This window comes from Squalius cephalus (assembly GCF_949319135.1).
Source record: "Squalius cephalus genome assembly, chromosome: 24".
NCBI classification, from domain to species: domain Eukaryota; kingdom Metazoa; phylum Chordata; class Actinopteri; order Cypriniformes; family Leuciscidae; genus Squalius; species Squalius cephalus.
Genome location: NC_137145.1, coordinates 28,023,852 through 28,037,461, shown reverse-complemented (window position 1 = coordinate 28,037,461; position 13,610 = coordinate 28,023,852). Strand labels below are relative to the sequence as shown.

General features: G+C 38.6%; 1 protein-coding gene across 1 annotated transcript in view; it reads left to right on the top strand.

Moving 5' to 3' along the window:
• The first annotated feature begins 1,193 nt into the window (after nucleotides 1–1,193).
• slc27a6 (solute carrier family 27 member 6) overlaps nucleotides 1,194–13,610 on the top strand; it is an 18,744-nt gene continuing 6,327 nt past the window's right edge. Inside the window, exons 1-7 of the mRNA XM_079862359.1 lie at nucleotides 1,194–2,620; nucleotides 3,461–3,670; nucleotides 6,257–6,415; nucleotides 7,637–7,761; nucleotides 9,431–9,625; nucleotides 12,134–12,224; nucleotides 13,329–13,527. Of these exons, the coding sequence (XP_079718485.1) occupies nucleotides 2,149–2,620; nucleotides 3,461–3,670; nucleotides 6,257–6,415; nucleotides 7,637–7,761; nucleotides 9,431–9,625; nucleotides 12,134–12,224; nucleotides 13,329–13,527 (1,451 nt within the window). The 5' untranslated portion in view covers nucleotides 1,194–2,148. The remainder of the gene's footprint in view (nucleotides 2,621–3,460; nucleotides 3,671–6,256; nucleotides 6,416–7,636; nucleotides 7,762–9,430; nucleotides 9,626–12,133; nucleotides 12,225–13,328; nucleotides 13,528–13,610) is intronic.

The window sequence follows — 13,610 nt, the reverse complement described above, 5'->3', positions numbered from 1 at the left end:
GACTGCAATCGTATACAGACACACAGAATTTACTTTCTTTTTTTGATGGATGCAATTTTTATTAAGATATAAAAATACTCTCTCTCTATAAAAGTATAATTACTGTTGAATAATTCATGATAGAAAGTAAAGGCAGCAACTCATTCTCACATCATAACCACGATAGACGCACTATCATAAAACATGCGATCTTATACGATTATAAAAGTATGAAAATATGTACAAACAATAACTTTTGTATATAAATCATAAGTGCATTGTCAGTGTTTTACTGACTAGGTATATTCACTTAATATTCATAAAATAAGTAGGCTATGACTTTTGACCATTGATCAAAACAAGTTGTAATGTTTTTGAAATAGGTTTAAGTCTCTTAAGCCTGCATTTATTTAATCTAAAATACCGTAAAACATTAATATTGTAAAATATTATCATAATGTCAAATATCTGTTTTCTTTTTGAATATATACATATCTCATTATTTGTGCAGTTTTCATTCCAGTCTTCAGAGTCTGATCAGTTATTATTGGTGCTGGTGGTTCTTATTATTATCAATGTTGAAAACTATGTTTGCTGCTTAATATTTTTGTGGAAACGTGATTCAGGATTCTTTGATGAACAGAAAGTTTATGAACAGCATTTTGATAGAAATCTTTTGTAACATTACAAATGTTTTTATTGTCTCTTTTGTTAAATTTAATGCATCCTTGCAGAATAAAGGTATATATCTTTTTAAAATTTCACCTACCCAAAACTTTTGAATGCTAGTGCATCACGATATCCACATTTCAACTTTTGTTTTCAGCATTGATAATAATCACAAATGTTTCTTGATCATCAAATCATCATATCAGAGTGATTTCTGAAGGATCATGTGACACTGAAGACTGGAGTAATGATGCTGAAAATTCAGCTTTGATCACAGGAATAAATTACACTTTACTATATATTCACATAGAAAACAGTTATTTTAGTTAGTAATATTTCATATTCCTGATCAAATAAATGCAGCTTTGGTGAGCAGAAGAGACGTCTTTCAGAAACATACAGGCCTGGTTTCACAGACAAGGCTTAGATTAAGCCAGGATTAGGCTTTCGAACAATTAGGGCATTTAAGCTGCTTTTATAAATGTGCCTTAGAAAAAAACATCACTGGTGTAAATTTTGAGACAAAGCAATAGCGCTGACATTATTTAAGATATCTCAGTGCAAGTTACTTCGTCCTGGGAAAACAAAAACAACAATTGGCTTTTGTGTTTAATAACACTTACACATGCAATGCAGAAGTAATGAAGAGACCCACACGATGGCGCTACACTTCAAGATGAACTCCATTTTGCACGGTTTCCTCGTTGACAGATGCTTCCTCCTCCTCGGTGCGACTGATCTGCAGTTTCCTGGGCCAGTGTTACACAAAACCCATTTGGATGAGAACAAAATGCCTTTCATAAAGGACTGAATGGTCCAAAGTAACACACAGACTGACATAGAGAGGAAACTGCCATTCGACCTGAACAGTGTGTCCACGAATCTGATCAAGTTTTGAGACATTAATATTTTACTGCAGCTAATCAATACAGAGGGGAAGAACTAGGCTATAGAAAGTGCATTCGCCACAATCTTACTTAAATCAAACATTAAATGCAAATGTAAAACAGTAAACAAACAGAAACATGAATAAAATGTTTTTATGCTAAAATGCTACTAATGGTTCATTTCAAAGACATTTTTTATATTTTTTGTATACATTGCTACTGTGTATGAGATGTGACTTCAGTTCACACACTTATTAGAAGTTTACATTAACTAACAAAAGTCACTTGTTTAAGGCTCTACGTCATGCTCTCGTGTCCACAAAACATCCGATTCGCTGTTATGGGCGTGGCACTACTAGACTGTGCGCCACGCCCTGTTGCTATGGTAGCTCCTATGATAGTAGTAAGCTTGATAATCAGTGCCGAGCGCGTGGCCCCGAAGACACGCCCCACGGTTGTACAACAACAGTCACGTGACACCCTGAACATTGCATAAATTAGGATGACAGTGCTGGGCGACGTTTTATAACATCCATTAAACAACCCAACCCGAAGCAGCTTAACAATGTTAACGGTTAGACCACTTTGACCGAGTCAGGCTCATTTGTCAGAGATGTTGTCATGGATCGCGGCTCTGTTGACGGGAATCCTCTCCGCGCATCTCGCGCAGCGCTTGTGTTTTCCATACTTCTGGAAAGACGCCCTGTATTTAATGAAAGTCATACGGTACGGAGCGCGTCTGGAGATCTACAAAAGATCCTCGCGGGTCGTGACGGTCATAGACAGGTTTGTTCAACAAGCCCAGCGGATCCCTGAGAAAGCCTTCGTGGTTTATGAAGGAGTGACATACACCTATAGAGAGCTCGAGGCGCGCAGCAATAGGGTCGCGCGCGTGTTCCAGGACGCGGTGAGGAAAGGCGACACTGTGGCGCTCCTCATGAGCAACGAGCCCGACTTCATCGCGGTGTGGTTCGGCTTCTGCAAACTGGGCTGTGCCGTGGCGTTCCTCAACACGAACATCAAGCCCAGATCACTGCTGCACTGTTTGAACTGCTGTGGAGCCAAACTACTGGTGGTCGGAGCAGGTACACTCATTCCTGACACTTTACAACCACACGACGACGATGCGCTCAAATGTGTTACTTATGTAAGCGAACGAAATAACTAGATCTCTTATCATTAACACAGGCGAAAGACCATTAAAACAGGTGATTTTCTATTTCTTTGTTTTTACCTAATGTATAAATCTAAATTGGCAAACTTAAACGGATTAACAAAAAACATAAAACATACTCGCAAAATAGCTAATACGCGAATTGCTGTCTTAACTTAAAGAAGGAAGGATGACAGATTGACAACCCCAGATTGACCTTTGACCCTTTAATCCTTGACCTATTACCCTGGTAACCTGTCTGCAGGTGCTGGGCTGTGTTGTTTGAGTAGGCTTTGCTCGAGCTGTGCATTATAAACTTTCTCAATGTTAAAATATTCACAGTTAATCTATTATAGCCTATATTTCATAAGTAATTGTAACAACAGTAACAATTAAATGCAACTAACCATAAACCAACCAGTCTATTCCTAACCCAATAGTAAGTACATGTAGTTTATTATTATTACTTAGTACTTAAATGTATAATTACACTGAAACACAGACACCTGAGGATAAAGTTTAACCTGGTTTTATTACACTATTTAAAGGTATACAATGTATATAGGTAAAAAGTTATCAGTAAATGGGTAAGCATTTATCTTTTATAATATTGTGTTGTATTATTTATGATTAGTTTTTTGAACGGGTTGAGTATTATGTTGAATTTTTTTTTCGTTTATTTTATTTATTTTTTGCTCTTTTTTTGTTTCTTTCTTCTTTTAATAGTTTGAAATGAAGATTTTCCTTGATAGTGTGATAATTCTTCTTGCAGATCTTCTAGGCTCTCTGGAGGAGATTCTCCCAGGTCTCCAGGAGGACGGTGTGTCAGTGTGGTGTTTGAGCGCAGCGAGCGCTCGTCCTGATGTGCACAGTCTGCTGGATCAGATCGAGAGAGCTTCACACGAGCCCGTCCCAGCCGAGCGCCGCTCCGTCACCTGCCTCAAAGCCCCCACGCTCTACATCTTCACCTCAGGCACTACCGGTATGTGATGAGTTTCTCTTCATCTCGGTGGACATCTCCGTTCTACAGCCCTGTGTTTCTGGAGATCCCAAAGACCCTGATGAACAGGTTCAGTGTTCCCAAAGCCCTTCGCCGAGCCTGAAAGAGACGGGTGCGTCCCAATCCGCCTACTTATACTACGCCCTAAAAGTATGTACTCTTTGTGTGAACAAAAAGTACATACTTTTGAGTGTGTAGCAGAAGAGTAGGCAAGCTTTGGGACATACTACTTCGTCATCTTTAACAATTGCTCTCTGTTGCTTAGTTACTGTACGTGCCACCTGTCAATCATCCTGTCACCGTTAAAATCCTCCATTCAATCTAATTTAGTTTCCTACCGTTTCGGAGAGAAATGTAGTTGCACGTTGATCTGCAGTCGTGGGTCTTTCATGCGGAGACTCTCCTCATGTGTTTGTAATTTGAATATAATGATGCATTTAAAAGTTAATGACTAAACGGATCTTTACAAAAGTTCGCAGTGCTGCTGCAGATGAAATATAATGTAGACAACACTGAATAAATACATTTTCGTCAGGTTAGATACTGAGAATTAATCACTCAAAGGCCTTTATCTAAACCTCTCTACATAACCACCGCACATCCTCCACGTCTGTAGTTTTTTTTACACTTTTCACTCGTGTTTGTAGTTCTAACCGAATCCTCGTCCAGCGCGCGATGGGTTGTGGGCAATATTTAGGGTTGCCAACTTATGGAAAGGAAAATAAGGAACAATCGTGGTTCTTTATAGGAAAATAAGGGACAGAATAAGGGACACCCAAAATATTTGTAGTGTACCACACAGTGCATATCATTTCAGCATCTACAGTTAAATATGTGTACAAAAGATGTATAAAGGTTCTCAGACAAACACATTTGGGTCATTTCGGAAAAATCAACCAAATTTCAGACACTTTCCCAGCTCATATCTTTGATTTTGTTAAAAGAAAATATTCTGAAGAAAGACAAACGTAAATGAAGAAGAAAGCCAAAATATTAGGCTACATGTGATGGATGTCTATTTACTGAGTAATTTACAGTTTTGTAAAATGGGTCAAAATGACAATTTTCACCTAAGATTTGGAGTCAGATTACAGGGGGGTTAAAATGACTTTAAAACTGCAGCATTATTTTACTTTTACACAGAGATTGGTAGGTCTATTGGTTGACTTTAGCCAATCTTTGTTTCATTATAGCTATGCCAACGGTGACATTTTAAAAATGGGAAAAAGCAGTACTTTTGTTTTTTGCCCAAAGTTTGCATGCCTGCAACTCATATTAAAAATATCTTAATATTCTCTTAGATTCTAATTCTTAACAAACTTTTCTTTTGGTTTCTTAATTTTTAAGGCCAAATATTAATTAAGTCCCAGTATAGGGATGTTAATGTGGCTCCATGAGTAAGTTAGTTTACATTTTCAATGGTCGCACATTTTCTGAAGAACAAATAATGTTGAAACTAGAAATGTATCTTGTTTTTTTTTTCTATCAACACAATTGAACATTACTAGAGTGCCATAAATAGTATTTTTCCAAAGTTTGTGTGCCTGTAACTCTAAAAATAATAAAGATACCTTAATATCCTTCTAAATTCTCATTCTTAATAAACTTTTCTTTTGTAATCTTCATTTTAAAGGCCATATATGGTTCAGTCCCATAGAAATAATGTGGCTCCATGTTCAAATTGTTGAATTTGACCTATTTTCAATATATAGCTACCAACGAATATTACTGTATCATCAATCTCTATTCAAAACGATAACGGTTTGTTTTTGTTTTTTTGGTCAGGAAGATACATAGATGGCATAAAATTTAAAAGCACAATAATTAAACGTCTTTTTAAAAAAAAGCATTTAAACAATGGCACTTACAATTTTGAACTAGGCCTAAATGTTTTTGCAACCATGTATGAATAAATGAAAAGTGCATACTTTTCAGATAAAGAATGTTGGACTCATGAACAATAATCACGTTGTTTGTAGTCGCCCAAACTGATTAGCCGGAATCAAAACGCGGACAGTGAAAGAATGGATTTGCCGTTAGCGCGAGTCCCGATGGCTGTGAAGCGGGAGCGACAGCCGGGAGAGGATTTTGCTGGGTCTTAAAGCCTTCCGCGAAAGGCTATGTTTGCAAATCAAACAAAGATTTATCTCAGAGAAATGGTTAATTCTTAATTCAGATCGTATGCCTGAAAATACGGGACAAACTGCGTTCCGTATGGCTTTCATACGGGACGCTTCATTGATGCCTTAAATACGGGACGATTCCGTATTATACGGAACGGTTGGCAACCCTAGCAATATTAGCCGTTAGAGAGCGCATCGATCTGCACTGCGGATTCTGACCGGAGATAGTAGACCATCCGGGTATCTTAGGAACACTCATTTCATCATACTACGATTTGGGATGTACTAATTCTGTTTTCGAATACTATTTAGGACGGATAGTATGCGCATTGGGACGCACCGTGGGACTACTGACTTGAAGATCCATGTTTTTAGAGTGTGGATTATGTTGTCATTACTGTATCCTCTACTCTTCTGTATTGTCATGGTGTGTTGTGTGTCGCAGGGCTGCCCAAAGCTGCAGTCATCACACACTTGCAGTCCCTGAAAGCGGCAGCTGGGTTTTGGGCATACGGCGGGACAGGAAGTGATGTCATCTACACGCCGCTCCCCCTGTATCATAGTGCAGCCTCGCTCGTGGGCATCGGAGGGACCATTGAATTGGGTAATTCTCTTAATCAAACCTTTTAGTGAAAAACTGTAGGAGATCGCAAACCTTGATGCTTTCTTGTGGTAATTAATGACACTCATTTCATCTAATCCAAACACAGATTGGGTCAAAGAATGTTTATGACTTGCTCCTCAAAGGTTATCATGTCAAGTCAAGTCAAGTCATCTTCATTTATATAGCGCTTTTAACAATATAGATTGTTCCAATGTCATGTCATTCTAAACCTGTATGCATTTCTTTCTAATGTGGAACACAAAAGAAGATATTTAGAAAAATGTCTCAGTAAATGAATCATTAATAGATGACGATCTTATTCCTGAATGACAACGATTCTCCTGTGTCTAAATCCAGAAGAACTGCGGCCACGTCTCCAAGACGCTTGAAGAAACCGTCCTGTAAAGCTTCCTGAAAAACTATGTGCAAGTGTACCTGTACAAAAGCTGTTTTAAATGCAAAAGGGTGGTCACACCAAATATTGATTTGATTTAGTTAATAGAAGTTAATTGGTAAATAAAATCTATTTATTACATTATTTTTGAAAGCATCCTCACATTACAGCATTTTTACACAAGTGCCTAACACGTCTCACAGTACTGTAGTTTGCTGGAAGGTTTCTTCAAGCAAAACATATAAATATCACTGGATTATTACAAATAATGGCAAAAAGAATGTTTTATAAATGTAAACTGATATTTCCTACTGACACTACAGCAAAATATATGAATAACTGTCTTAACCAGTTTTTTGGGTGAAAATACTAAGGTGCCTAAGACTTTTGCACAGTACTGCAGTTCTATAAAGCGTTTTACATATAAAAGAATAGCAGAGTCCACACCACAACTGTAACGATAGAAATGATATCGCTGTTGATGTTTCAGAACCATTTCTTCCAGCTGATGAACGATAAAAACATTGACAGCCAATCAGAATCCATCCTGCTTACAGAGCTCGAGCATTGAAGGCAACAGACGACAAAACTGCAGCATGCTTATAATAAACAGAATGATATCGTGTATTTGAGTGTATTGAGTACAAGAGCTGTCCAATGCTGCTAAAATATTTCCATTTTCTGCCCTTTCACCAAAACCGAACAGAATTTGTCTTGTTAATGAGCTGCATGGAACATGTGTAATGTTCATCAGCAAAAACAGCCTTATTAGGCACATCAGAATGAATGTTTAATTTCATATCTGTCTCTGTGCTTTTGTCATTTAGGTGCCACCTGTGTCCTGAAGAAGAAGTTTTCAGCCTCTCAGTTCTGGAATGACTGCAGGAAACACAATGTCACCATATTCCAGTATATAGGAGAGCTTTGCCGATATCTGTGCAATCAGCCTGTGGTACAGTACCTCATTTCAATGGTTTCCTCATGTAAATCTGTGTGGGTATATGCAGGATGTGGGTCAATCTCAGAAAATGCTGCCCTTTTGCCTGATAATTTCAGCAAAAGTTGTATTTATACATTTTTTTTAATGCATGTTTGAATAAATCTGTCATAAAACAGCCACTATTTAAATGTTTGTATTTCAACAACAAATTGGAGTTATGTGATGAAAGAAGTGATATAAAAATTACACAACTCGGGTTGATTATTACATCTAAAAATATGTAGCAATTGAATTCGGACTCTGTTGTTAATTTTAACCCTGTTACAGTAAGTTTGAAAATTTAATGGAAATTCTTCTTTTGTGTTCCACTGAAGAAAATACGTTTTGGAACGACGGTCAATAATGACGTAATGTTATGCTGCGTTTTCTGAGCATGACTCGTATGCATGTATGACCCTTTGTGTTGTTTTTGATGCTGTCTAGTTTCTGGTCATTCATTTTGACATCATAAATGCTTGGTTTTAGGTTGTGTAAATGAAAGCGCATGTATTACATAATCTCATAACAATAAGCCCCGCCACGGTCCTGTTAGTTCCACATTAATGTCTTCATTATGCGTCATGCATATCATGGACCCAGGACTCCAGAAGGGTCCGTACGCCGAAGCTCACTGCAGAGCGTGTGTGTCTTTGGTCACGCAGACAAACTCTGCAAAGAATGTATCCATGTGCTCTGCGAATCCATGAAAATGAACTTTTTGTTTTGTGTGGGGTTGTGTAGTGTTTTCATGGCTAACTGACAGACGGCTCTTTTGTTAATGTTTTTCATTCACGGTTCAGCGTGTCCCAGAGTCTGTCAAAGATCTCTTTGTGCCCGTCCTCTAATGGCCCGGACAGTCCGTACACCGATCTGCTAGCTAAGCAAACACACAAAACATCACAGTGACAGGCACGTAAGACCAGAAGCACACATTCTGCAGCAGGAACATCCACACACAGAATGAGTTTTCAGAATGGCACATGTCTCGTTTAAGAGCAGGAAATGTTGTTAGTCAGTCCATTGATGAGCTTTAACTGACAGCACACGCATCCACGAGGCTGTTGTGAATATGGAGTGGATCTGCTGGTCTGACTGGCTCGCATTGTTTACCCACACACACGGTCTTACTGAGAAATGCAGCACTGCAGGAAAAAAAAATCACTTGGACTTGCATGGAAGGAGTGACCCGAGCCAGAGAGTGAGCTCTTTTGACATAAGAAACCACCAAGATCACCCTAGCTTTGTGGTAGTGAGTTCTGCATGGTCAAACACGATTCACATTTTCTTTTGAACTTTTTTTTCCCCCATTAATCCTCAAGCCGGTTTCTCTCAGGGCATCCAAGGCATCTCTGTAGTCTCCGACATCCATTTTTCACCATGCAGAGTCTGTGTGATCTGTGTGCCTTAAATTATTGCATTGTTTAAAATTAATAATTTTTTAGCTAACTGTGATTTGTATATGTACATATCGTGTATGGACAGTTACCTCTGATAAATTGTAATGTGGACTCTGTAAAGCTGCTTTAAACGATGTGTATTGTGAAAAGCGCTATACAAATAAATGTAAATACAATTGAATTGAATTGAATTGATCGTGAAAAGCTTTGTCTTGATGTGCTTTGTGTGTGTGTGTGTCTGTTAGGCAGAGAATGAGAAGGATCACAGGGTGCTCATGGGTGTTGGGAACGGTCTACGGCAGGACGTTTGGAGAGAGTTCCTCCGGCGTTTCGGGGAGATCCGCATGTGTGAGATCTACGGCTCCACCGAAGGAAACCTGTGCTTCATGAACCACGTCGGCAAGATCGGAGCCGTCGGCCGCTCCAATTTCTTTTACAAGGTCAGTTCAGAAACTCTTAAATTCACCGTGGGCTTATGATTGTCAAGTTTAAAGGGCAACAAAAAGATAAGCAAGTCTTAGTAAATATTTAAACTAGATCTATAGGGGTGCGTCTCAACGTCAAACATGATTGCGCCATAATTCATTTCTTGCATCTCTTTGCTTTGATGTCAAAGACCCAGGGTCAGTGACCGCCAGAGCAGAGATATCATCCGTGTTGTGTGTTTAAGATGTGCTTGTTGAGTGTGTTTATTTGTCTTTATGCTATGTGCTGGTTCAGGCTGAAAATTAAAGTTTAGGTTTTTACGCATACGCTAGTGTATGGTACAGTGCACATGTGCACAGTCCAATTTTTCTAAGCAAGAGTACTCTGTATGCTCAGCTTAAGTTTGTAAGCACGTTGTTGCACAGTCAAAAAACAGAGACTGAACAAAAATGAATTACTGGAGATGCAACAAAAATACACACCCATGTTGATGAGTGCTTGTGTGAGGGGGTCAAGGGTACTCTTGTTCTGTATGGACATACGGTATTCATTTTATATGTGCAGTTCTTAAAAATGTCTTAAATTTGATTTTCAAAACTCTGTATTGGGTTGCTAATGGACAAGAAATCCATTTGAAATCTTGGAGTTCAACTTAGTTTCAATTCAGTTTAAAATATTAAAAATTAAACCCGCGCAATTCACAAATATTTTTGAGAACCTCAGAAAAAGAGTTGATGTTGCTCATCAGACTGGAAAAGGTTATAAAACCATCTCTAAAGAGTTTGGACTCCACAAATCCACAGCCAGACAGATTGTGTTCAAATGGAGGAGATTTAAGACAATTGCTCCCTTCCCCTGGAGTGGTCGACCAGCAAAGATCACTCCAAAAGCGAGACGTGTAATAGTCTGTGAGGTCACAAAGGATCCAAGGGTAACTTTTAACCTTCTAAAGCAGGGGTGGGCAAACTACGGCCCGCGGGCCACATACGGCCCGTTAGGCTGTTTAATCCGGCCCGCTGAGTATTTAAAAATTGTCTTAAGATCGCATTAATTTAGCCTTTTTTCTTGCAATACTTTGCGTTATATATATATATATATATATTGCGTTGCATATATTTGACAATCGGAATATCAGATATTGCATGCCATAGCTAACAAATGTAAAAAAGGAAAAATTAACGTTACATAAAAGCAGATCATTCATTCAGCGCTGTTGTGGCTGCGGTGCGTGCGTCACGTAACAAGCACGCGTCACCATGGAAACCAAACAGACAGCGACTTAAGCGCATAGACTTGTTGCACGTTAATGTTTTTTCCTTTTTTGGAAACTCACAGAGAAAAAAATGTTTGTTAACCGCGTGCACACCTTAGTTTTTCCTTTTCCTTTCCTTTTTTTCATTAAATGTTCTGATCTGCCTTTGCTTTTTATGTTTTATTTTATTATTCTTAAAACAAATTTGTATATTCGTTTATTTCGTTTTTTTCCACAAATGTATGACTTTTGGAAGTGCAAATTGCCATGCAGTTTTAATAAAGTTGAATTAACATAACAAATTTACTTTTAGGCCCATTAAATAATAGTAAGGATAAACAATATTTAAAAAGTATAGGCTATAATTATCTAACATCTGACTAATTAAAAATTAACATCAAGACATAACATGCTAAATGGGGGATATCTAGCATAAAAAAATGTATTGTCAGAATATCGTCTCTCAGTTGTTGAATTTCGCGCAGACGTTGCCACAACATAAATGTCTGTTTGCTCAGCCCGATCTCATGAAAGTGCGAATACCACGAATTGTATTTGTAGTGCTTATGATACGCAGTTTTCGTGTGCATATGATACGCACTATATGGCGTGTAATAGGCACGCACTCCGCACCCCTAATCCTAACCAAGGGGTTTACAGTGCATATCATATGCACGCAAAAAAACATTTTTGGCATATAAATGGCAGAGAAATAAAATTAGTGGTATAGATACGCACTTTCAGAGATAGTGCTTCATAATCTGCTACTGGGCCGGCCCTCTGTCAAATTTTAAAACCCAGTGTGGCCCTTGAGCCAAAAAGTTTGCCCACCCCTGTTCTAAAGGCCTCCCTCCCTCACTTCGGCTGATGTTGATGATCATGAGTTCACCATCAGGAGAACATGGCAAAGTTGCAACATCTTCAAAAAGGACATTGCTGTCTGTCTGCAGTTTGCTAGAGATCAAGAGGACAAGCCAGAGGGCTGTTGGGAAAATGTTTTGTGGACAAAGTGTATATTTTATCTCATTTGTTTGAGTGGGTTCTCTTTGTCTACTTTTAGGACTGTTGTTGAGGTCAGGTCTCTGTGTGGGTCAGTCAGGTTCTTCCACACCAAACTCACCCAACCATGTCTTTATTCACTTTGCTTTGTGCATTTTTTCAGCGTTCATGCTGAAGGTTGTGCTTGTTCATATCAGTCTCATCTGTTTGAATGATGATTTCTCCATAGGATCATGCTGTCTGAAACGCAGTGTTTTGTTTGTTTTTGCAGTTGATTTTTAAGTATGATCTGGTGAAGTATGACCTGATCAGAGATGAGCCTGCGAGAGACCACAATGGATTCTGCCAGCATGTTCAGAAAGGTGAGAGCATCTGAAACGTTCAGATTCAGCCCAGCCAGTATAATGTACTGACAAAACATTATTTTTGCTTTTTACACCTTTGGTTTGGAGGTCTGCACAGGCTTTAAACTGAAGCTTGAACTTTACCAATACCAAGATCATTTGACCCAAGCCTTCTGCTGTTAAATTTTAAGACCATAACCTGACCCAAACCCGAAATTGCTTTCTCACAACACATACAGTAACTTTTCACAATATACTGTATTTCAGGATTGCACACAAGAGTCAGTATAGAAAAATGAAGAAAAAAAAACAACAACCCCAGCTTCATCATGGCAAGGAACTCCCTCCGCACACGAACAAAAGAGAAAAACACATACTTGCCAGCAGTATTAAACTTTCCTGGGTTACCAACAGGTGTAATTTAACAGTCACATAAATCTCTCTTGGAACTTGAACTTCTTCAAAACAGAGTTTCAGAAATTATTGCAAACTGTTTACACAAACTTCTCCTTATCAATGTGAAGGAATGAAGAGTTGTGAAGGAAGAGAACTGCATTGACAGCTCTGCATGGAACTGCATGGTTTCAGTCGCTTTGGATAAAATCTGTAAAAAAGTCTTCTAAATTAATAAAATGTAAATGGTTTCAGCACTCCAAATGATTCAGTGAGAGAGGTCCAGTCTTGTTCTGATAATTTGCAGAACAATGGTAAATGTGAACGCACCTTAATGCCTTTCCAAATCATGTCCAGTCAATTGAATTTGTCCCAGTAGAGTCCAGTCTAAGTGTAGAAACATCTCAGAGATGCACCTGAGCTAAACTGCAGGTGTTCGGGTCAGAATATCTATGTCAGTGATATTTCAGTTTTAAGACCAAACCTTTTTTCCCTATTAAATTTGTAAAGTTATCAAAGAGTCTCCAGGGCAGGTTTGAGAAAAGGTTTTTTTTTATTTATTTTTTTTATAAAAGCCGGGTTATTTTGCAATGCTGACCGGCTCACTAGACATAATCACATAATCACTGAAATATGTAAAATAATTCTGTAAATAAACACACAATGACTTGAATTTTTCTCAATTGTTGCTGTTTTCTGTTAATGTGGTGTTTGTATGTTGATGATCAGGTGAGACGGGGCTGCTGCTGTCGAAGATCTGCAGTCAGAGTCCGTTCTTCGGATACGCTGGAAACAAACAGCTGACAGAGAAGAAGATCCTGCGAAACGTGTTTGTCAAAGGAGACGCTTACTTCAACACTGGAGACCTGATGGCTGAGGACGAGGACAACTTCATCTGCTTCAAAGACAGAGTGGGAGACACTTTCAGGTAGAGAGGAGCACACGACCTCAAAGGCCTGTCGTCACCATGATGAAATATTTGTGATCAAGCATGTATGCATATGAGCATGG